The following is a 25,214-nucleotide window of genomic DNA, read 5'->3' as shown; positions in this document are numbered from 1 at the left end:
ACATGTAGAAGTACTGACCAGCTCGACATTAGAATGTAATAAGCACAACGTAAAATAAGTGACCATTTATTGGCTGCGATTTTCTTATAAAAGTCCAAATCTCCATCAAGACCTACATTCCTTTGAAGAAAAATGTGTAGCATTACCTCACTAATTTCTGTTGAAATTATGTTTCAGGGATCGACTATCTCCACCCAGATCTTGCATCAAACTACGTAAGTGCTTAATCTTTGTTCTCATTTCACAATCCTCTCCTCTAATTCCCTGTATTGTTGTTTTGAAATAAAATCAGGCCTCGAAATGACACTTGTCACAGGTTTGTTGTTGAGTGCCAGTGGCGGTGCCAGTGGCAGGTGTATTCCAAGTTTCCTTCATGGTTGGCAAGTCTCCTTGTATCCTTGGAGGACGGGGAGACAGGCATCCGGCCAGCCAAGCTGTTTAATGTTAATGCGTACAGCACTGTGGCAGGCGGGATGACAGGCCGATCTGTCACTGGTACAGATAATGCCAGGGTAGCTAGCGCCACATAATGTGAGATTCCAACTCCAGAATACTGATAATAACACCTCAAAAGACTTCAAGTGTTGCTGGCCAGAAATAGGGAAAAGACTAAGGAGTAAAAGTAAGGAACTCACATTACAAAATATATTATTTAACTCTGACTATTAATACTGCAGTACTAGTGAACATCTACGGAGTATGTACTCAATAAGCTGAGTGTTCAGTGTTAAACAGAAATGGCCAACTGCTGAAATCCTGAAAGGGCTGTTGTTTTGACTGATAGTGAGAGCTTTGAATGTTATCGGATCTGACAGAAGCGTTTACAGCACGGTGCCCAATACTGAGACAGGAAACCAGTCATGTCTTTTGAAACACAGCACCATCCAGTAATGTGTTCTCTCATAGAGACACAGTAATGAACAGTACTGAAAGGCTATGCTGCATCTGTGTAGTGGGACACAATTAGACACACACAAACACACACACACACTCACACACACAGCTTTTCCTCCATCCCTCCATCTCTGCTTCTCCTCTCTTCTCTTTCCTCCCATCTTGGAAAGATTTCAGAGCTTCAGAGATGAGAAGGTGAAAGATGAGACGGCAGGAGAGGGAGAGAGTGAGAGCGAGGGAGAGAGAGGGAGGGAGAGAGAGGAAAGGAGAGAGAGATGATTAAATGTAAACTATTTCCTCTGAGGAAATTGGAAAAAAGGGAATTATTTAAGATAGGCCAGGATACTTGATTTCTTAGAGCCTGATACTGTGTGCAGTTCTATTCAGCTTCAAGGCTTCAAGCCATAATAAGATATGTGGTTCCTGTGTGATGCCTGTGTGTGTGTGTGTGTGTGTGTGTGTGTGTGTGTGTGTGTGTGTGTGTGTGTGTGTGTGTGTGTGTGTGTGTGTGTGTGTGTGTGTGTGTGTGTGTGTGTGTGTGTGTTTGTGTGTGTGATTCTTGCCTGTGAAGAGGGATGAGTCTTACCCCCAAAATAGCCCATCGTGAGCGTGGCAGTCAGGGTGATGCAGGACAAGCATGCTCTACTGGGCTGATGGATCACGCTGTGTAACGATCTAAAACTGACTTAGTGCTATACACTTCCTGTGTGTGTGTGTGTGTGTGTGTGTGTGTGTGTGTGTGTGTGTGTGTATGTGTGTGTGTAGGAGGCTGATAATCTTCACTCTCTTCCAGGGCCGAAGCTGTTGTTGGTTTATTTATTCCTATTTCCCAGAAGACTACAAACACTGCAATCAGCCACTATTGATTGGTCTGCATTAGTATGTGCAAGAGCGCACGTTTATACAGTGTATTCGGAAAGTATTGAGACCTCTTCCCTTTTTCCACATTTTGTTACGTTACAGCCTTATTCTAAAATTGATTAAATTAGTTTTTTCCTCATCAATCTACACACAATGCCCCTTAATGATAAAGCGAAAACAGGTTTTTAAAATTTGTGCACATTTATTGAATATTAAAAACAGAAATATTCAGAACCTTTGCAATGAGACTCGAAATTGAGCTCAGGTGCATCCTGTTTCCATTGATCATCTTTGACATGTTTCTACAACTTGATTGGAGTCCACCTGTGGTAAAGTCAATTGATTGGACATGATTTGGAAAGGCACACACCTGTCTATATAAGGTCCCACAGTTGACAGTGCATGTCAGAGCAAAAACCAAGCCATGAGGTCGAAGGAATTGTGTCGGATTGTGTCGAGGCACAGATCTGGGGAAGGGTACCAAAACATTTCTGAAGCATTGAACGTCCCCAAGAACACAATGGCCTCCATCATTCTTAAATGGAAGAAGTTTGGAACCAAGAACCCAATGGTCACTCTGACAGAGCTCCAGAGTTACTGTGGAGATGGTAGAAACTTCCAGAAGGACAACCATCTCTGCAGCACTCCACCAATCAGGTCTTTATGGTAGAGTGGCCAGAAGGAAGCAACTCCTCAGTAAAAGGCACATGACAGCCCACTTGGAGTTTGCCAAAAGGCACCTAAAGGACTCTCAGACCATGAGTAACAAGGTTCTTTGGTCTGATGAAACCAATATTGAACTCTTTGGCCTGAATGCCAAGCGTCATGTCTGGAGGAATAATATTGTGTGTAGATTGATTCGTTTTTTGTTTTTTAAAATACATTTTAGAATAAGGCTGTAAAGTAACAAAATGTGGAAAAAGTCAAGTGGTCTGAATACTTTACGATAGCACTGTATGTACTCGTGTGTGTACGTGCACATGTGTGTGTGTAGGGACTTCTACGGTGCCATTGTCGTCATTATAATATGATGCCATTATCAAAGGGCACCAGATGTCAGGTAGAGCCGGAACTAATTTGTTTAGCGCCTCTTATGCATCGTTTAGACAGACATCCTACACTTGATAATGTAACTACAGTGATCCCCTGCTGATTTTGTACGTTTGCCCACTGACAAAGACATGATCAGTCTATAATTTTAATGGTAGGTTTATTTGAACAGTGAGAGACAGAATAACAACAACAAAATCCATAAAAACGCATGTCAAAAATGTTATAAATTGATTTGCATTTTAATGAGGGAAATAAGTATTTGACCCCCTCTCAATCAGAAAGATTTCTGGCTCCCAGGTGTCTTTTATACAGGTAACGAGCTGAGATTAGGAGCACACTCTTATAAAGGGAGTGCTCCTAATCTCAGTTTGTTACCTGTATAAAAGACACCTGTCCACAGAAGCAATCAATCAATCAGATTCCAAATGCTCCACCATGGCCAAGACCAAAGAGCTCTCCAAGGATGTCAGGGACAAGATTGTTGACCTACACAAGGCTGGAATGGGCTACAAGACCATCGCCAAGCAGCTTGGTGAGAAGGTGACAACAGTTGGTGCGATTATTCGCAAATGGAAGAAACACAAAAGAACTGTCAATCTCCCTCTGCCTGGGGCTCCATGCAAGATCTCACCTCGTGGAGTTGCAATGATCATGAGAACGGTGAGGAATCAGCCGAGAACTACACTGGAGGATCTTGTCAATGATCTCAAGGCAGCTGGGACCATAGTCCCCAAGAAAACAATTGGTAACACACTACGCCGTGAAGGACTGAAATCCTGCAGCGCCCGCAAAGTCCCCCTGCTCAAGAAAGCACATATACAGGGCCGTTTGAAGTTTGCCAATGAACATCTGAATGATTCAGAGGAGAACTGGGTGAAAGTGTTGTGGTCAGATGAGACCAAAATCGAGCTCTTTGGCATCAACTCAACTCGCCGTGTTTGGAGGAGGAGGAATGCTGCCTATGACCCCAAGAACACCATCCCCACCGTCAAACATGGAGGTGGAAACATTATGCTTTGGGGGTATTTTTCTGCTAAGGGGAAAGGACAACTTCACCGCATCAAAGGGACGATGGACAGGGCCATGTACCGTTAAATCTTGGGTGAGAACTTCCTTCCCTCAGCCAGGGCATTGAAAATGGGTCGTGGATGGGTATTCCAGCATGACAATGACCCAAAACACACGGCCAAGGCAACAAAGGAGTGGCTCAAGAAGAAACACATTAAGGTCCTGGAGTGGCCTAGCCAGTCTCCAGACCTTAATCCCATAGAAAATCTGTGGAGGGAGCTGAAGGTTCGAGTTGCCAAACGTCAGGCTCGAAACCTTAATGACTTGGAGAAGATCTGCAAAGAGGAGTGGGACAAAATCCCTCCTGAGATGTGTGCAAACCTGGTGGCCAGCTACAAGAAACGTCTGACCTCTGTGATTGCCAACAAGGGTTTTGCCACCAAGTACTAAGTCATGTTTTGCAGAGGGGTCAAATACTTATTTCCCTCATTAAAATGCAAATCAATTTATAACATTTCTGACATGCGTTTTTCTGGATTTTGTTGTTGTTATTCTGTCTCTCACTGTTCAAATAAACCTACCATTAAAATTATAGACTGATCATGTCTTTGTCAGTGGGCAAACGTGCAAAATCAGCAGGGGATCAAATACTTTTTTCCCTCACTGTAACTTAAAGCGGTTATCAATGTTATCATCTGAAGGACTTTTGACAATGTGATTTATGCTCCTATCTAGTCTCTGGGAAGTCTCTAGCAAGCTGGAGGTTTGCCAGTGCCCCTATCTTCACTGGGATGTTGCGTTGGGATGTTGTTACTGGGTTATTGTTGGACGTTGTGTCTTTATATTGTACAAGGATGACTTTCTTTCCTCCAAGGGAAATAACTATGCCAACGCACGGTGATGTCACGTAACCACAAGGGTTCATCTCGTACAGTGTGTGTTTTAGTGTGCGTGTGCCTGTATTTTATTAGGTTGTTAAGGGATTCTGAGTCTCTTTTATTGGCAAGTACTGCATGACGAAGATGTCGTGGTAAAGATACTCATGACATCTGAGTTTTAATAAGGAACCATAGAGCACAATTTTTATTAACACTTAGAATATCAGTTAGTAGGCTATTGAGTTAAATGAATCTACAACAAATTTCATAGTGTGTGTTTCCAAACTGGTATATAAGGACACTCGATATTCAAATGCTTCGGGCCAAGCTTTGGAATATTTTTACTTTTTAAATATCAAACGACCTTCCTTTGTTCATAATGAGAATATCATAAGTGGTACTCTGAGAGAGGCATGAGAGCATGTCTAGTGCATAGTTAATTTGAGGCTGTGGTAATAATCAATACAGCAGGGGATTGAAAATCTAAGCAGGGCTTTGACCTTCTATAATATAAGGGGCCTAATGCAACGAACATTGGCCAGTGAACTAACACAAGGTAATCTCTCGTTAAACCATCAATACGTGGAAAAATCACCCACGCAGGTGATCTCAGTTCACTACTTTTTGGTGTAGCCTATTCTTATTATCATTTTTTGTTTCCAATTTATGTAATCCATTGATTACAACTTGTCTTTAAAAATAAAGTTGTTGTTGAATAGTATGGTCATTACTTATCAAGATCGGGTAAAAATATCCCAGACTGTCCATATTTGAAATGTGTATTAAATCAAGTCAATCGTGATGAGTTAGGTCTATATCATCTATTTTATTAAATGAAAATGTAGTCTAATAAAGTTATTTCAAAAAGCACACATATTATTTTGTCATTTAAGGTGAAATGTTTGAATGAATTATAGGCCTACTACTTCTATATTCTTATACTCTAATAAGTATAATTTTTTTACGGTTTAAAATACTCCTGATAGGTTGATATTTCATTGTGTGCGGGAGTAGAGAACCTAGACGTAGCTGTCTAGTATCATAATCACTTGACACGGTAACAGCGAGAGATCAACTGATCTCCTGGTTTATTCTTGTGGGTTTTTGGTTGCAATCAAGTTTGTTTTGTAATCTCCCAAAAGTAGTCCTGTGTAGCTCAGTTGGTAGAGCATGGCGCTTGCAACGCCAGGGTTGTGGGTTCGTTTCCCACGGGGGCCCAGTATGAAAATGTATGCACTCACTAACTGTAAGTCGCTCTGGATAAGAGCGTCGGCTAAAATGTAAGTAGCATTTTAAGAAATCCAGTGGAAACCTTAGGAGCGCATTAAGTTATGCCTGTCCTAAGTGTTTTTTTTTGTGAGTGTTTTGAATACAACCACCAAGTATTTGTCATTATGTTGAGTGATCTGTACGTTTTGTGCTGATGTATACTCTGTCTCCAAAGCTGAGCTTCCCAATCTCAATTTGAGTTAATGTGTAAGCATTACATCCTGTTTGAACCCGTTCATATGTTTTACAGCTTACAGTAGTATGAGAATGAGCGTGAACAAAGGATCAGTCCAAACCACATCATGTTTGCCCTAACACCAGCATCTAACACCAGTACCTTTTTGCCTAACACCAACCTTCAGCCTCAACCCTCGCTGTATACAGAGCAGAGGAGGCTGGTGGGAGGGAGCTATAGGAGGACAGGCTCATTGTAGTGGTTGGGATGGAATAAATGGAACGGTATCAAACACATCAAACAAATGTTTGACTCCGTTACATTAATTCCATTCCAGCTATTACAATGAGCCCGTCCTCCTATAGCGCCTCCCACCAGCCTCCACTAGACAATCTTACTCATACTACAGCCGCACTGCTGGAGTTCATTCTCTTCACCTTGTTACCACCTTGTTACCTGCTCCACCCGGCTGATACAGCAGAGCAGCAGAATGCAGTGGCATCTCTTTGTCCCTCACTGAGTCATCCCTATATCCTCACTGGGAAATGTCAGCTGGTATCTCGCTAAGGTCTGATCTAGCCAGTCTGCCCGGTGAATGATCTGATGGGTTCAGCACTATACTCCTAATGATCACCGCCACACTTTTACCCCCATCTCCCTCGTGTCTCTGGTGTCTGGGCACACAGCTCTGTAAAAAAAACCACGAGTCACGAATGCCACGCAGACAGACAAGCTACAAATAGAGAAATGAGGGGGAATGGGGATTAGAAAGACAGGGGCTTTTGAATGTGACTGAGCTGAAGGAGAGAGGAAGATGAGAGAGAGAGCGAGAGAGAGAGAGAGAGAGAGAGAGAGAGAGAGAGAGAGAGAGAGAGAGAGAGAGAGAGAGAGAGAGAGAGAGAGAGAGAGAGAGAGAGAGAGAGAGAGAGAGAGAGAGAGAGAGAGAGAGAGAGAGAGAGAGAGAGAGAGAGAGAGAGAGAGAGAGAGAGAGAGAGAGAGAGAGAGAGAGAGAGAGAGAGATTGTCTAAGATAAAAACAGAGGAAACACAGTGACAACCCACTGGGCACAGACATAATTTCAACATTTAGTTTTGATTTACATTTGGTTGTCAACTAACGTGAATTCAATGGGAAATCAAGAAAATCTGTCACCATGTCATTGGATTTAGGTTAAATAAAATCTATAATTCCTTTATGTTGATGACTCAGTTTTCCATGTTGATTCAACATGATCAATCTCTCCTTGTCCCAGTCTGTAATCCCAACATGTTTCAAGATGACCACCATTGTCCATGTTCCCAAGAACTCCAAGGTAACCTGCCTAAATTACTATAGCCCTGTAGCACGCACATCTGTCATAGCCCCACATTAAAAGTATGTGATCGTGAGTTGAGAAGACAATCAGAAATACTGTTTTGCAATTGACTGCCATAGCCCCAAATAAAAAAGTTAACATTGGCTGTTAATTACATAATGGTTTTCACATGGTTGGGGTCGCTATAATTTTCAGATATCAAAATGGGGTCGTGGACGAAAAAGGTTTGGGAACCCCTTGCCTACAGGGTGGAGGTCAGAGACTTGGCAGTGTGGTGCCAGAACAACAACCTCTCCCTCAACGTCAGTAAGACCAAGGAGCTGATTGTGGACTATAGGAGAAAGAGGGGAGAGCACGCCTCCATCCACATCGACAGGGCTGTAGTGGACTGGGTCGAGAGCTTCAAGTTCCTTGGCGTCCACATCACTAAGGACTTAACATGGTCCACACACACCCGCACAGTCGTGAAGAGGGCACGGCAGCGCCTCTTCCCCCTCAGAAGGCTGAAAAGATTTGGCATGAGCCCTCGGATCCTCCAAAAGTTCTACAGCTGCACCATCGAGAGCATCTTGACTGGCTGCATCACTGATTGATATGGCAAATGCACTGCCTTCGACCGCAAAGCGCTACCCAGTACATCAGTGGGGCCGAGCTCCCTGCCATCAAGGACCTCTATGTCAGGGGGTGTCAGAGGAAGGCCTGATGAATTGCCAAAGACTTAAGCCACCCAAGCCTAGACAGTTAAATCTGCTACCGTCCGGCAAAGCATCGGATCTCGGACTAACAGGCTCCGAGACAGCTTCTACCCCCAAGCCATAAGACTGCTAAATTGTTAATCAAATGGTTACACAGACTATCTGCATTGACAATATATTGCACTGACTCTATGCACACTCACAAGACTATACAGTATATACTGTACTCTTACACACACTACACTGACACTCACACAAAACCCACAAACATTGACATATACTACATACACACACACACACACACACACACATCTCCACACAATTTTACACTCATATGCTGCTGCTACTCTGTACTTTAGTCTTACTCTTATTATGATCTACCCTGATGTCTAGTCACTTTACCCTGCCTTTATGTATATACAGTGGGGAAAAAAAGTATTTAGTCAGCCACCAATTGTGCAAGTTCTCCCACTTAAAAAGATGACAGAGGCCTGTAATTTTCATCATAGGTACACGTCAACTATGACAGACAAATTGAGAAAAAAATATCCTGAAAATCACATTGTAGGATTTTTAATGAATTTATTAGCAAATTATGGTGGAAAATAAGTATTTGGTCACCTACAAACAAGCAAGATTTCTGGCTCTCACAGACCTGTAACTTCTTCTTTAAGAGGCTCCTCTGTCCTCCACTCGTTACCTGTATTAATGGCACCTGTTTGAACTTGTTATCAGTATAAAAGACACCTGTCCACAACCTCAAACAGTCACACTCCAAACTCCACTATGGCCAAGACCAAAGAGCTGTCAAAGGACACCAGAAACAAAATTGTAGACCTGCACCAGGCTGGGAAGACTGAATCTGCAATAGGTAAGCAGCTTGGTTTGAAGAAATCAACTGTGGGAGCAATTATTAGGAAATGGAAGACATACAAGACCACTGATAATCTCCCTCGATCTGGGGCTCCACGCAAGATCTCACCCCGTGGGGTCAAAATGATCACAAGAACGGTGAGCAAAAATCCCAGAACCACACGGGGGGACCTAGTGAATGACCTGCAGAGAGCTGGGACCAAAGTAACAAAGCCTACCATCAGTAACACACTACGCCGCCAGGGACTCAAATCCTGCAGTGCAAGACGTGTCCCCCTGCTTAAGCCAGTACATGTTCAGGCCCGTCTGAAGTTTGCTAGAGTGCATTTGGATGATCCAGAAGAGGATTGGGAGAATGTCATATGGTCAGATAAAACCAAAATAGAACTTTTTGGTAAAAACTCAACTCGTCGTGTTTGGAGGACAAAGAATGCTGAGTTGCATCCAAAGAACACCATACCTACTGTGAAGCATGGGGGTGGAAACATCATGCTTTGGGGCTGTTTTTCTGCAAAGGGACCAGGACGACTGATCCGTGTAAAGGAAATAATGAATGGGGCCATGTATCGTGAGATTTTGAGTGAAAACCTCCTTCCATCAGCAAGGGCATTGAAGATGAAACGTGGCTGGGTCTTTCAGCATGACAATGATCCCAAACACACCGCCCGGGCAACGAAGGAGTGGCTTCGTGAGAAGCATTTCAAGGTCCTGGAGTGGCCTAGCCAGTCTCCAGATCTCAACCCCATAGAAAATCTTTGGAGGGAGTTGAAAGTCCGTGTTGCCCAGCGACAGCCCCAAAACATCACTGCTCTAGAGGAGATCTGCATGGAGGAATGGGCCAAAATACCAGCAACAATGTGTGAAAACCTTGTGAAGACTTACAGAAAACGTTTGACCTGTGTCATTGCCAACAAAGGGTATTTAACAAAGTATTGAGAAACTTTTTTTATTGACCAAATACTTATTTTCCACCATAATTTGCAAATAAATTCATAAAAAATCCTACAATGTGTTTTTCGGGACTTTTTTTCTCATTTTGTCTGTCATAGTTGACGTGTACCTATGATGAAAATTACAGGCCTCTCTCATCTTTTTAAGTGGGAGAACTTGCACAATTGGTGGCTGACTAAATACTTTTTTTCCCCACTGTATCTACCTCAAATACCTCGTATCCCTGCACATTGATCTGGTACTGGTACTCCCTGTGTTACTATTTTACTATTAGTTGAGAAGGGCTCATAAGCAACCATGGTAAAGTCTACACACGTTGTATTCGGCGCATGTGACACATTCTTCTTTTTGATTTTGATCAGCTTACATTTATTGTTGTTGAAATGACATGAAAACAACATTGATTCAACCCGTTTTTGCCCAGTGGGAAGAGACTTGTTGAAGGTGGCTAGTTGATCGTTTTGGGAAAAGAGAAGGGAAGAGGAAAATTAGGCTTTCAGACAATAAGAAAGTTTGAGAGAAACATCCTTTCAAGATGGTTTCTGAAATGGCAATCTCAAAGGGAAGCAAGTGGTATAGAAAAGAGGGAGGGGTGTAAAGAGAGAACGAGAGAGAGAGAGAGAGAGAGAATAAAGAATGGATAGAGATTCCTGTAATGGTTGGTGGATTTGTAGATTTGTTTGTGTGTGCGTGCCTACGTGAGTATGTGTGGCTGCAGAGCAGGCCATTTGCTGATTATGCAGCCTGGATTGATGACTCTCCGACAGATGTGTGCGTCTAATGCATCTGTTTTCTCCTGCTTTTCCGCTTGTAATTCCACTCCTATTACTTTTGGCCACATGGAATTAAATGGCGGGAGTAATTGGTGTGTCAGTGTCTCAGCCGCTGTTCCCTGCTGTGACCATGCATTGCCATCATATTAGTACAGTGTGTGTGTGTGTGTGTGTGTTTGTGCGAGTGCGCGTTGGACATTTTCTTCATATTAATCTGTTCCACGTGACATGCTTCCATCAGACTGAAAGGTCTTCATTATAGCATGATTTGCATGAGGACATTCTACAAGAAAATCCTGGAAGCAATCAACCTTTAATTATTCTGCCAGGTTAAGAACACATGGACTCAGCATTGTCCAGAAAAGTATTTTACTCACATATATTGCATAACTGAGAGGAAAATTGATAGAGGAATCTGAAACGTCACAACTCAGTGAAACACAACATCCAATATACAGAGGCAGCAACAAGAACATCAGTTGAGTCGTTAGTAAAGCAGCCACATCAGCACAGTCTAGGTTGGGTCTGGACAAGACAAGACTAGATTTGAGAAGGCCTGCCTGATTAAACTGTTTGTTTTCGGTCTTTTCAGAACGCTGAGGCCAGCTATGACTTCAGCAGCAATGACCCGTACCCGTACCCCCGTTACACGGACGACTGGTTTAACAGGTAAAAACCAGCTGGCCAGCCCCTCGCACCTCTAAAGTCGTCTGCCCCATAAGCATTCATCACGCAGCTGTAGGCCATGGTATAGCAAGTCCCCTTGTCTGTATTGATTTTCTCGCCACGTAGCTCTAGTCATTCATATCTGTGGACACTCACAGCTACTGCATTACTGCAGTCCACAACATGTACCGCCCAGACTAGTTATTAAGGAGATATATCAGGGGAGGTAGGTACTGTGGGTTACAATATATTGTGTGTTGCAATTTATTCCTGCATATCTGTACGAGTTGAAGTGAAGATTGGCTGATAAATGATGGATTAACTTAGTTTGATAGCTTGTCATCTGTAGAGTATTTACACACAGTTTATATTTACTCTTTATTTGGATGAGTAGGCAACCTTGCGTTACATTTCCTGGGCCTTTCCTTCCAGTGATGTAAATCTGCCTAGACAATGCACTCTGTGAGATCTTCTACAGGTATGAGAGATACACAGAGATACGGTGGCTAGATTGGCATTGGTTCACTCTCTCCTGTCTGCAGTGCTCACAGGGGCAACCTTATGTCCGATAGCGCCGTATCTCTCTCCCATCGCTAACTCACACTGCATGACCCACTGCTGCCGAGGGCACCTCAAGGACTAGACGATTAAACATAGAGAACACCATCCACCCTCACTGCTCCTCTCTCCGCCACACATATCTCTGTGTGTGTGTGGTGTAGCGTCGCCGCTGCTGAATTAGTGCAGTGCAGGACTCGGTGGCTAATTAGCTGTTTGTTTATAAATAGCATACTTTCTGTGGCAAAGCATGCTGGGAAAGCCAAGAGGGCTCACTGCAGCTACCCTGTGAGAAGCCCCCCGCCCACACACACACATACACACACACAGACACATAGGCATGTGCACACACACAACGCAAGACTGTCTTCGTATGACCTTTTAAAATGCCAACTCCTCAACCAACCATCAGATCTTAATGCAAATCGGAGATTTTACCAATTTCTTAATCTTCTTTCAAATGGATGAATGTGGTAGGAATTGTTCAAGCTAATGTTATCCAGATGGCACAATGGACTGATTCCTCATGCTAATTCTTATTGATTTGTGCCCCAAAATGCCATGCGCGTCTTCCAACCGGTAATCCTATTCCAGATAGCCATAACAGGTTTACATAGAAGTCACAAAGTCTACAATAGGTGGTAAAAGATCTGATACATTGACCTGATACATCGATTCCCAATATGTTTTCCAACCTTTTCCCCGTTCCCCAATCTACATGTGTGTTTCTGTGTGTAGTCATGGTACAAGGTGTGCTGGTGAGGTGTCTGCAGCAGCCAACAACAACATCTGCGGAGTGGGAGTGGCCTACAACTCTAAAGTGGCAGGTATGTAGACTACTCTAATACTGTGGTAAATAACAGCTGGCTTGGATGTAAAAGTACTAGTGATCACAGTAATTTTTGAAAACTTGTAAAAGTGGCAGTCATACTAACCGAGACTGCTGCAAAACATATTTACATTTACGTCATTTAGCAGACGCTCTTATCCAGAGCGACTTACAAATTGGTGCATTCACCCTATAGCCAGTGGGTTAACCACTTTACAAATGTTTTTTTTTTTTTTTAAGGGGGGTAGAAGGATTACTTTATACAATCCCAGGTATTCCTTAAAGAGGTGGGGTTTCAAATGTCTCCGGAAGGTGGTGAGTGACTCCGCTGTCCTGGCGTCGTGAGGGAGCTTGTTCCACCATTGGGGTGCCAGAGCAGCGAACAGTTTTGACTGGGCTGAGCGGGAACTATGCTTCCGCAGAGGAAGGGGAGCCAGCAGGCCAGAGGTGGATGAACGCAATGCCCTCGTTTGGGTGTAGGGACTGATCAGAGCCTGAAGGTACAGAGGTGCCGTTCCCCTCACAGCTCCATAGGCAAGCACCATGGTCTTGTAACAGATGCGAGCTTCAACTGGAAGCCAGTGGAGTGTGCGGAGGAGCGGGGTGACGTGAGAGAACTTGGGAAGGTTGAACACCAGACGTGCTGCGGCATTCTGGATGAGTTGTAGGGGTTTAATGGCACAGGCAGGGAGCCCAGCCAACAGCGAGTTGCAGTAATCCAGACGGGAGATGACAAGTGCCTGGATTAGGACCTGTGCCGCTTCCTGTGTAAGGCAGGGTCGTACTCTCCGAATGTTGTAGAGCATGAACCTGCAGGATCGGGTCACCGCCTTGATGTTAGCGGAGAACGACAGGGTGTTGTCCAGGGTCACGCCAAGGCTCTTCGCACTCTGGGAGGAGGACACAACGGAGTTGTCAACCGTGATGGCGAGCTCATGGAACGGGCAGTCCTTCCCCGGAAGGAAGAGCAGCTCCGTCTTGCCAAGGTTCAGCTTGAGGTGGTGATCCGTCATCCATACTGATATATCTGCCAGACATGCAGAGATGCGATTCGCCACCTGGTTCAGAAGGATATGACAGAGCCAAGTGACTTGGTGTATAGGGAGAATAGGAGAGGGCCTAGAACTGAGCCCTTGGGGACACCAGTGGTGAGAGCACGTGGTGCGGAGACAGCTTCTCGCCACGCCACTTGGTAGGAGCGACCGGTCAGGTAGGACACAATCCAGGAGTGAGTCGCGCCGGAGATGCCCAGCTCGGAGAGGGTGGAGAGGAGGATCTGATGGTTCACAGTATCAAAGGCAGCAGACAGGTCTAGAAGGACAAGAGCAGAGGAGAGAGAGTTAGCTTTAGCAGTGCGGAGAGCCTCCGTGACACAGAGAAGAGCAGTCTCAGTTGAATGACCAGTCCTGAAACCTGACTGGTTTGGATCAAGAAGGTCATTCTGAGAGAGATAGCAAGAGAGTTCTGAGAGAGAGAGAGAGAGAGAGATAGCAAGAGAGTTCTGAGAGAGATAGCAAGATAGCAAGAGAGTTGGCTAAAGAGTTGGCTAAAGAGTTGGCTAAAGACGGCACGCTCAATGGTGGAAGGAAACTTTCTCTCGTTTACACCAATCCGATGCTTTTTAACTTTAGTAGTAGATGTAAGAAGAATCAAGTTGGCTACATAGGCAATGTTTTCCCTTGTAGCTAGTGACAGCTGGTGACAGTGATCAAAGATTATCTACACTGAGTATACCAAACATTAGGAACACCTTCCTAATATTGAGTTGCACCTTCCCCTTTTGCCCTCAGAACAGCCTCAATTCGTCGGGGTATGGACTCTCCAAGGTGTCAAAGGCATTGCACAGGGATGCTGGCCCATGTTGACTCCAATATTTCCCACAGTTGTGTCAAGTTGGCTGGATGTACTTTGGGTGGTGGACCATTCTTGATATACGCAGGAAACTATTGAGTGTGAAAAACCCAGCAGCGTTGCAGTTCTTGACACAAACTGGTGCGCCTTGCACCTACTACCATACCCTGTTCAAAGGCACTTAAATATTTTGTTTTACCCATTCACCTTCTGAATGGCACACATACACAATCCATGTCTCAATTTTCTAAAGGCTTAAAAACCTTCATCTACACTGATTGAAGTGGATTTAAGTGACATCAATAAGGGATCATAGCTTTCACCTGCATTCACCTGGTCAGTCTATGTCATGGAAAGAGCAGGTGTCCTTAATGTTTTGTACAATTCGTGTGACAAGATACTGGACTGACCGCTCTAACAACGGGAATAAATGTCCGCAAAGGCGGAAGCAAAATGTCAACAACATCGATAGAGTCAATTCCTTGCTTCCACTGCTTCCACTGCTTCCACTGCTTCCACTGCTTCCACTGCTTATTGAGTTCCCCCTATGATTTGGCTCTATAGAGTACAATAAAATTACTTTTGCCGATTTGATTTGTCCTCTATCGTCCAGAAACCTGGTATCAGTTCAGTTCGTCGTCTAGTTTATCTACAAACTGGCAACACTTTGCTTTGTTTGGAATTATAATTTCCAGTGGAGAGACATCTTCATCATTATGTTGTTATTATAACCTTGAATTCATGAATTTCCATAGAGGTTGAAAGGAGAAAGGAAAGCACCCTTACGAAGGCTTTGATGTTAATATTAATTGGTTTGGAGATTTCATTATGTTAACATCACTTTTCCTCCAAATAGATTAATCAAGGGTGTCTGAACATGTTTTGTACAGTGAAGGCTCCTCAGAGGAGGAAGCTGTTTTTTAAAATAGTGAAACATAAAATCCTCCTTTTTAGATAAAACTATACTAAATATATTCACGTCACCAAATAACTTATTAAAACATACTGTTTTGCACTGTTTGCTACTCTCTGGGGTAGCACCATGGTGTAACCGGAGGACAGCTATTTTCCGTCCTCCTCTGGGTACATTGACTTCAATTCAAAACCTAGGAGGCTCATGGTTTTCACCCCCGTCCATAGACTTACACAGTAATTATGACGACTCCCGGAGGACGTCCTCCAACCTATCAGAACTGACATGTCCACCCAATCAAAGGATCAGAGAATGAAACTAGTACTGAAAGCATAAGCTACAGCTAGCTAGCACTGCAGTGCATGCAATGTAGTGAGTAGTTGATTCAAAGAGAGAGAAAGACAATAGTTGAACATTAATTTCTTTTAAAAATTCAGGAGAGAGAGAGAAAGATATTTTGTTGTATTTTATTCACTTTCACTTACTTAGCTAGCTAATGCAGCTAGCTAATTTAGCCTACTCAAACACCTGGCTCAAACAGAGAGGAATGCTATTTATGTTAGCTATGTTAGTTATTATAATTATACACAAGATTGCCAGCTAGCACATAACTTTCTGAGAACCATATGTTACTTAGAGCTTGATGAGAGCGTGGTTGTCTTATGGTTATTTTGCATACAACATTCCCACAACTTTCTGGAAATGGTGCAGGATAGTTGCTTGACTTTGGCGCATTCTCAGCACATTTAAGGAACTTGATAAAAAAAAGTTATTTTCTTGGTATTTCAATACTTTAACAGAAGGTTTCCTAAAAGGTCAAACATGGTTACATTTAATTTCAATGTTGGTAACCTATAATTTCCATTCTCAGAGTGTTAATAAAACGTCCCAGGAAGACTTACAAGGAACCATAATGAAACTTTCTCAGAACCTCCCTGCAAACTATCCTCAGAACGTAAAAAAAACTTTCTGATTTACCAGTCAGGAAACGTATGGTTTGTTCCCACAGCCAATGTGAAACCAAAAACAGGAACCAAATGTGCTAGCTGGGGGTATTCGGTCAACAGTGGCTTAGCATTTTAATAATGTGAAACCAATGGCTTGACTGATCTATACAGTGGACAATGTGTACCTTACACTCCCTGTCTCTCCCAACCTGCTCACCGTTCTCCTCTTCCCCAGGTATCCGTATGCTAGACCAGCCCTTCATGACGGACATCATCGAGGCATCGTCCATCAGCCACATGCCCCAGGTCATTGATATCTACAGTGCCAGTTGGGGACCCACCGACGACGGCAAGACAGTAGACGGACCCCGAGAGCTCACTCTGCAGGCCATGGCTGACGGAGTCAACAAGGTACACACACACACAAACACACGCACATGCACACACGCACATGCATACACACACACACACACAGACACACACACACACACACACACTGGGCTGACTGGGGATGGCAGGGTTGTAGAGTACTTGTCTTACTCAGGTAACTGGGTTCTTTGAAGAGGCACACAGTACATGAGACTCAAGTCACATAATAGGAAAAAGAACAGCTTTACACAAGAACAGCCTTGCTGTTACACACGTTCACAGACACCCCCCCGACACACAGTCATTTAGCATACTGCCAGTGCCAGTGGCAATTAGCGTCTTGATTAATCATAATACCACATGCAGGGGGGTGGTCTGGTCTGGTCTGACCTGATCTCAGGCAGCGTTGCTGAGTAGGTGCAAAATGTGCTCTAAGCCTGGCTAAGATAAGCACAACTAATCAAGCAGTATTTCACTCAGCCTCTCTCATGCTATGTATGCTCGTCAGGATGCACATGCAGAAAAGTACTTTATTTTCCACCAACCCAAGATGAGAATAATTCAATTAGCATTTTTTCCATTGAACAGACATGCATGCTTTCTTAATTCTCTTCAATAGTTAGGGAACACTTGTCACCCCCACACTAGTCCAATCACTTCCCTCTAAGCGAGTCACTTAGTTTGCATCTTGAGCGAGGCGGCTTTGTTTTGCAAATTGCTGTGGATAATGGAAATAAATCACACGGAATGTTCCGGGACGGCGCTAGATATATGAGAGTGGTTTATTGGTGGAGCACCGGAGACAGAAGCCGTGCACATATGTGATCTCACCGAATTTCAAACAGCACTTTGCAATTTAAATGGAGAGGCAGGAATAGATGTGTAGAGAGCGACACGTACGTAACTCTGGTGAACCTAGATCCTCCACAAATAAACAGAAGGGTTTTGAGATGCAGACACCTCTTGTGCTAAATCTTAAACTGGAGTTGGATACTAAGTGTTTCATATCATCCGACTGTGCACAAACTGGTTGAATCAACATTGTTTCAACGTAATTTGTCAACATATTGTGATGTGGAATCTACATGGAAAATACTGTACATTGGATTTGAAAAAAAGTAATCACCGTAAACTGTTGTTCTGAGGGTGAAATTGAAACCACAGGATTATGTCATTATGATAATGAAATGTCAACATAGACAAACCTTTTACAAAATCTGTTGAATTTGTACCTTTAAACCAGATTTTCAACATTATATTTATATCAGAAAGTAAACTATAGGCTTGGCAGCACCTCCTACTGGAGAATGGATCTTTCTACAGCTACCCTTTGGTCTCCCATCCAAAGGTTCAACCAAGCCCAACCTTGCTTAGCTATGATTTTTTTCCCTGACTATTACCAATGTACTATTGTGAGAATGATTGTTGAGCAATCTCCACTTAAAAAACTAAATAGATTCACTGTTGCTATCAAAGCATTTGTAAAGTCATCAACAATAATTTCAATTCAACCCAGAATTCAACTAAAAATAGACAATACAATAGGGCTAAGGTTTCAAGCTCTGGTTGATTTAAAATGTAATAATATTTAGTGATGTTGAATTGTGTTTAGTTGTCAACGCAACCAAATATAAACATTTGAAGGATATGTATCTTCTGCTTGGGAAGTTCCATCTGTGCCACTAATTAGCCTGGCTTTAATTCCAGTTTGTCTACAAATTAATCATTGATATGTTGGATTCACATCTCCATCTCAACCAAAAATCCAAGTTAAAGAATAGGACTAAATCATATCAAACTTTATTTAAAGTGCATTTAAAATTTGATTTAATTTGATTTAGTCCTATTCTTTTACAGACTAAGTCAGTGGTTACTGTAACTATACATTTCTTCTTATGTAATCATATAAAGCGTGCATGTTCACGATAGCATACAAAGGTCGTCGCAGGTCTGTGGAGATCTTCACAATTGCTGTAATAATCTGTGCAGAATCGCGAACGACATTGGTAACTTGAACCATACACTTTTAATGTAATCTCAATTGCAATCCAGGTCATTTGGTTCTTCTATTAGGTGAAGCACAGTGATAACATTTTCATTTGTTGTATAAATAAACAGAATATCTGACATTGTTTTCCATTGAATTTGGTTGTGCATTTAGATGGTTGAAAGCATAGTGATAACACATTGGAAATTCAACTAACTTTTTGAGTGGGTGAATCTAGGTTGTAATCTCATTGATCAACGTCTCAACCAAAATAGACCCAATTATCCATGTTGAAATGACATAGTGTGCCCAGTGAGACCCCATTTGTCATCCCCAAAAAGTTTTATGGTCCGGACATGTTGTTTGCTCTTCTTCAATTCACATGGTGTATCTGTATCATATCTGCTTGTTATGGTCGAGAAGAGAGTCGCTATAATAGAGAGAGAGAAAAAACAAGATGGATTGGAACAATATAATACAATGCAATACCTTATGATTGAAGACAGAGAATGCCCTCTTGGAACACTTAGTTCCCCTTTCTCATCCCCTTTCTCAACCAACCAGTATGCTCATTCGGGTTAGATTGGGATTGAGTTCAACAGGGCTCAATTAGATTTGTAATTTTACACCCATGGACAAATTCCATATTCAATTGCATTAACAGGAACTGGAACTGACCCTGGCTCTGATGCTGAGGGTCAAGATCAGTGGCTTTTCCACCACATTACCTCTCTGTATCCACTCCTGTGAGCTCAGTGGCCATACATGCAAAAAGAGGAGAGGAGAAAATGAAAACAATTAAGAAGACTAATAGCATCCCACTGGGCACACCACGTAATTTCAACATGGATAATTGGGTAATATTTGGTTGAGACGTTGATCAATGAGATTAAATCAAATCAAATTGTATTGGTCACATAAACATATTTAGCAGATGTTATTGCGGATGTAGCGAAATGCTTGTGTTCCTAGCTCCAACAGTGCAGTAGTATCTAACAATTCACAACAATACACACAAATCTAAAAGTAAAGTAATGGAATTAAGAAATATATAAATATTAGGACGAGCAATGTCGGAGTGGCGTTGACTAAAATACAGTAGAATACAGTATATACATATGAAATGAGTAAAACAGTATGTAAACATTATTAAAGTGACTAGTGTTCCATTATAAAAGTGACCAGTGATTCCATGTCTATGTACATAGGGCAGCAGACTCTAAGGTGCAAGGTTGAGTAACCGGGTGGTAGCCGGCTAGTGATGGCTATTTAACAGTCTGATGGCCTTGAGATAGAAGCTGTTTTTCAGTCTCTCGGTCCCAGCTTTGATGCACCTGTACTGACCTCACCTTCTGGATGGTAGCGGGGTGAACAGGCCGTGGCTCGGGTGGTTGATGTCCTTGATGATCTTTTTGGCCTTCCTGTGACATTGGGTTCTGTATGTGTCCTGGAGGGCAGGCAGTGTGCCCCCGGTGATGCGATGGGCAGACCGCACCACCCTCTGGAGAGCCCTGCGGTTGCGGGCGGTGCAGTCGCCGTACCAAGCGGTGATACAGCCCGACAGGGTGCTCTCAGTTGTGCATCTGTAAAAGTTTGTGAGGGTCTTAGGGGCCAAGCCAAATTTCTTCAGCCTCCTGAGGTTGAAGAGGTGCTGTTGCGCCTTCTTCATCACACTGTCTGTGTGGGTGGACCATTTCAGATCATCAGGGATGTGTACGCCGAGGAACTTGAAGCTATCTCCACTGCAGTCCCATTGATGTGTGTAGAGGCATGCTCCCTCTGCTGTCTCCTGAAGTCCACTATCAGCTCCTTGACATTGAGGGAGAGGTTAATTTCCTGGCACCACTCCGCCAGGGCCCTCACCTCCTCCCTGTACGCTGTCTCGTCATTGTTGGTATTCAGGCCTACTACTATTGTGTCGTCTGCAAACTTGATGATTGAGTTGAAGGCGTGCGTGGCCACGCAGTTATGGGTGAACAGGGAGTACAGGGGGGGGCTGAGAACCACCCTTGTGTGGGCCCTGTGTTGAGGATCAGCGTAGTGGAGGTTTTGTTTCCTATCTTCACCACCTGGGACGGCCCGTCAGGAAGTCCACGACCCAGTTGCACAGAGCGGGGTTCAGACCCAGGGCCCCAAGCTTAATGATTAGCTTGGAGGGTACTATGATGTTTAAGGTTGAGCTATAGTCAATGAACAGCATTCTTACATAGGTATTCCTCTTGTCCAGATGGGATAGGGCAGTGTGCAATGGGATGGCGATTGCATCGTCTGTGGATCTATTGGGGCGGTATGCAAATTGAAGTGGGTCTAGTGTGTCAGGTAAGGTGGAGGTGATATGATCCTTAACTAGCCTCTCAAAGCACTTCATGATGACGGAAGTGAGTGCTACAGGCCGACGGTAATTTAGTTCAGATACCTTTGCTTTCTTGGGTACAGGAACAATGGTGGACATCTTGAAGCAAGTGGGGACAGCAGACTGGGATAGGGAGAGTTTGTCCGTAAACACTCCAGCCGTCTGGTCCGGCAGCCTTGCGAGGGTTAACACACTTAAAAATCTTACTTAAGTCGGCCACGGAGAACGAGAGCCCACAGAAGGTGTTTAGCTTGTTCGGGAGCAAGACGTCGGTGATTACTTAAGAAGACATTTATAGTTACACTTAACTTCAAAATGTGCCATGGATGTGTTAATCATTTTAAGGTTGAATGTTACATTAGTTTGTAAGGTAGCCTTAACTTTAGGCTATTTACTGTATTACGAAAGTAATATTGAATTGTGTTTTGTTGACATGAAAATATTAACATTTAAATGAGATTATCTCCATCTGAGCAACTGGCTTCATCCCATTCTTTTACTTTTATTTTTGGTCGAGACGTGAATCTAATGTATATGTCAGTGTAGCTGTAGGTGGGTGTGGTGGTGGAATCAGGCGCAGGACGCAGAACGTTAGTCCAAAAGACTTTAGTAGATGCACAAAACACAAGCACGAATAAATGCCCTGAGGCGAGAACTCCGCACGTAGGCGAAAACAAACGGGCGCACTAACAGGTGCGACAAAACACTCCAAACACTATGGAGAATAGCTCAACCGAGCAAACAGTAGAATACTAGCCAACCGCACGACAGTAAAACAATCACACACAACACTTGACAAACACAACGAGAACTTATAGGACACTAATGACACTAAACGATAACAGGTGTAACAACAATCAGACAAAAGCAAACGAACATAGAAACATGCAACGGTGGCAGCTAGTATTCCGGAGACGACGAACGCCGAAGCCTGCCCGAGCAAGGAAGAGAGGCAGCCTCGGCCGAAACCGTGACAGTACCCCCCCCTTGACGCGCGGCTCCAGCCGTGCGCCGACTCCGGCCTCGGGGACGACCAGGAGGACGCGGAGCAGGGTGCGTCGGGTGCCCACGATGGAATTCCGTCAGGAGAGACGGGTCCAAAATGTCTCTCCTCGGCACCCAGCACCGTTCCTCCGGGCCGTACCCCTCCCACTCCACTAGATATTGGAGACCCCCCATCCGACGTCTCGAATCCAAGATGGACCGCACGGAGTACGCCGGTGCCCCTCGATGTCCAATGGGGCGGAGGAGTCTCCCTGATCTCACTTTCTTGGAGTGGGCCAGCTACCACCGGCCTGAGAAGAGACACATGGAACGAGGGGTTAATACTTTTATACTCAACAGGTAGTTGTAATTTGTAACACACCTCGTTCAATCTTCTCAGGACTTTAAATGGCCCCTACAAACCGCCGACCCAGTTTCCGACAGGGCAGGCGGAGGGGCAGGTTTCTGGTAGAGAGCCAGACTCGATCACCAGGTGCGTACACCGGTCCCTCACTGCGGTGGAGATCGGCGCTCGCCTTTTGACGACGGAGGGCCCGCTGCAGGTGGACGTGTGCAGCATTCCATGTCTCCTCCGAGCGCCGCACCCACTCATCCACCGCAGGAGCCTCGATCTGGCTCTGCTGCCAAGGTGCCAGAACCGGCTGGTAACCTAACACACATTGGAAAGGGGTTAGGTTAGTGGAGGAATGGCGTAGGGGAATTCTGGGCCATTTCGGCCCAGGGAACGTACCTGCCCACTCCTCCGGCCGGTCCTGGCAGTATGTTCTAAGAAACCTACCCACATCCTGGTTCACACGTTCCACCTGCCCATTACTCTCCGGGTGGTAACCCGAGGTGAGGCTCACCGAGACCCCCAACCACTCCATAAAAGCTCTCCAGACTCTGGAGGTAAATTGGGGACCTCGATCAGACACAATATCCTCGGGTACCCTGTAGTGCCGGAACACATGGGTGAATAGCGCTTCGGCGGTTTGCAGGGCAGTAGGAAGGCCCGGCATAGGGAGCAAACGACAGGCCTTAGAAAACCGGTCCACAACGACCAGTATAGTGGTATTCCCCTGTGAAGGAGGAAGGTCAGTTAGGAAATCCACCGAGAGGTGAGACCATGGTCGTTGTGGAACGGGCAGGGGTAGTAACTTACCCCTAGGCAGATGTCTAGGCGCCTTACACTGGGCGCACACCGAGCAGGAGGAAACATAAACCCTTACATCCCTCGCCAACGTGGGCCACCAGTACTTGGCACTAAGACAGTACACTGTCCGGCCGATACCAGGGTGTCCAGAGGAGGGTGACGTGTGAGCCCAATAGATCAATCGATCCCGAACATCGAGCGGAACGTACTTCCGACCCTCCGGGCATTGAGGTGGACTAGGGTCGGTGCGTAACGCCCGCTCGAGTTCAGCATCGACCTCCCACACTACCGGTGCCACCAGACAAGACTCCGGCAGTATGGGAGTGGGCTCCACGGACCTCTCCTCCGTGTCATACCGCCGAGACAGTGCGTCTGCCTTACCGTTCTGTGACCCAGGGATGTACGTGATCTTAAATGTGAACCGGGTCAAAAACATATTCCACCTCGCCTGGTGAGGGTTCAGTCTCCTCGCTGCCCGGATGTACTCCAGGTTACGGTGGTCCGTCAAAATGAGGAAAGGGTGTTGAGCCCCCTCGAGCCAGTGCCTCCACACCTTTAGAGCCTGTACCACGGCTAACAGCTCCCTGTCCCCTACGTCATAATTTCGCTCCGCCGGACTGAGCTTCTTGGAATAAAAAGCACAGGGGCGGAGTTTAGGTGGCGCGCCGGACCGTTGCGAAAGCACGGCTCCTATACCGGCCTCTGACGCGTCCACCTCTACCTGAAATGGTAAAGAGGGATCCGGATGCGCCAGCACCGGGGCCGAGGTAAACAGGTCCTTCAGCCTCCCAAACGCCCTGTCCGCCTCGGCTGACCACTGCAGACGCACCGGACCCCCCTTCAAAAGAGACGTGATGGGAGCTGCCACCTGTCCAAAACCCCGGATAAACCTCCGGTAGTAATTCGCAAACCCCAAAAACTGCTGCACCTCCTTCACAGTGGTTGGCGTTTGCCAATTACGCACGGCTGACACCCGGTCTACCTCCATCTTCACCCCTGACGCAGACAACTGATAACCCAAAAAGGAGACCGACTCCTGGAAAAACAGACACTTCTCTGCCTTGACATACAGGTCGTGCTCCAACAGCCTCCGCAACACTCGGCGCACCAGGGCCACATGCTCGACTCGGGTAGGCGAGTACACGAGAATGTCATCTATGTACACGACCACCCCCTGCCCCTGCATGTCCCTGAAGATCTCATCCACGAATGATTGGAAAACTGAAGGAGCGTTCATCAACCCGTATGGCATGACAAGATACTCGTAATGGCCCGAGGTGGTACTAAAGGCTGTCTTCCATTCATCGCCCCCCCTAATGCGCACCAAGTTGTACGCGCTCCTGAGATCTAATTTCGTGAAGAAACGCGCCCCGTGCAATGACTCCGTCATGGTCGCAATCAGCGGGAGTGGATAACTGTACTTCACTGTGATCTGATTGAGACCACGGTAATCAATGCACGGGCGTAACCCACCATCCTTTTTCTTCACAAAAAAGAAACTCGAGGACGCAGGGGAAGTGGAGGGCCGTATGTATCCTTGTCTCAGAGATTCGTCTATGTAAGTCTCCATAGCTCTCTTCTCCTCCTGAGACAAAGGATACACATGGCTCCGTGGGAGCGCAGCTCCTGCCTGGAGGTCTATCGCACAATCTCCCTGCCTATGGGGAGGCAACTGCGTCGCCCTCGACTTACTGAACACAATAGCCAAATCCCCATACTCAGGGGGAACGTGCAATGCGGGCACCTGGTTTGGACTCTCCACCGAGGTAGCCCCTACGGAAACGCCTAAACATCGACCCACACATTGGGCAGACCACTCCATCAGAGCCCTCTCCTGCCACGAAATAGACGGGTTATGG

At 45.0% G+C, this 25,214-nt stretch overlaps 1 protein-coding gene across 1 annotated transcript in view; it reads left to right on the top strand.

Annotated features, from left to right (window-relative positions):
- Window positions 1-25,214, top strand: part of pcsk2 (proprotein convertase subtilisin/kexin type 2) — a 94,396-nt gene that overhangs the window by 21,120 nt on the left and 48,062 nt on the right. Inside the window, exons 5-8 of the mRNA XM_041866442.2 lie at window positions 178-215; window positions 11,338-11,414; window positions 12,708-12,796; window positions 16,745-16,920. Coding sequence (XP_041722376.1) covers window positions 178-215; window positions 11,338-11,414; window positions 12,708-12,796; window positions 16,745-16,920 — 380 coding nt within the window. The remainder of the gene's footprint in view (window positions 1-177; window positions 216-11,337; window positions 11,415-12,707; window positions 12,797-16,744; window positions 16,921-25,214) is intronic.

Source organism: Coregonus clupeaformis, chromosome 37 (genome assembly GCF_020615455.1).
Source record: "Coregonus clupeaformis isolate EN_2021a chromosome 37, ASM2061545v1, whole genome shotgun sequence".
In the NCBI taxonomy this organism is placed as follows: domain Eukaryota; kingdom Metazoa; phylum Chordata; class Actinopteri; order Salmoniformes; family Salmonidae; genus Coregonus; species Coregonus clupeaformis.
This window is presented reverse-complemented; position numbering and strand designations above follow the sequence as displayed.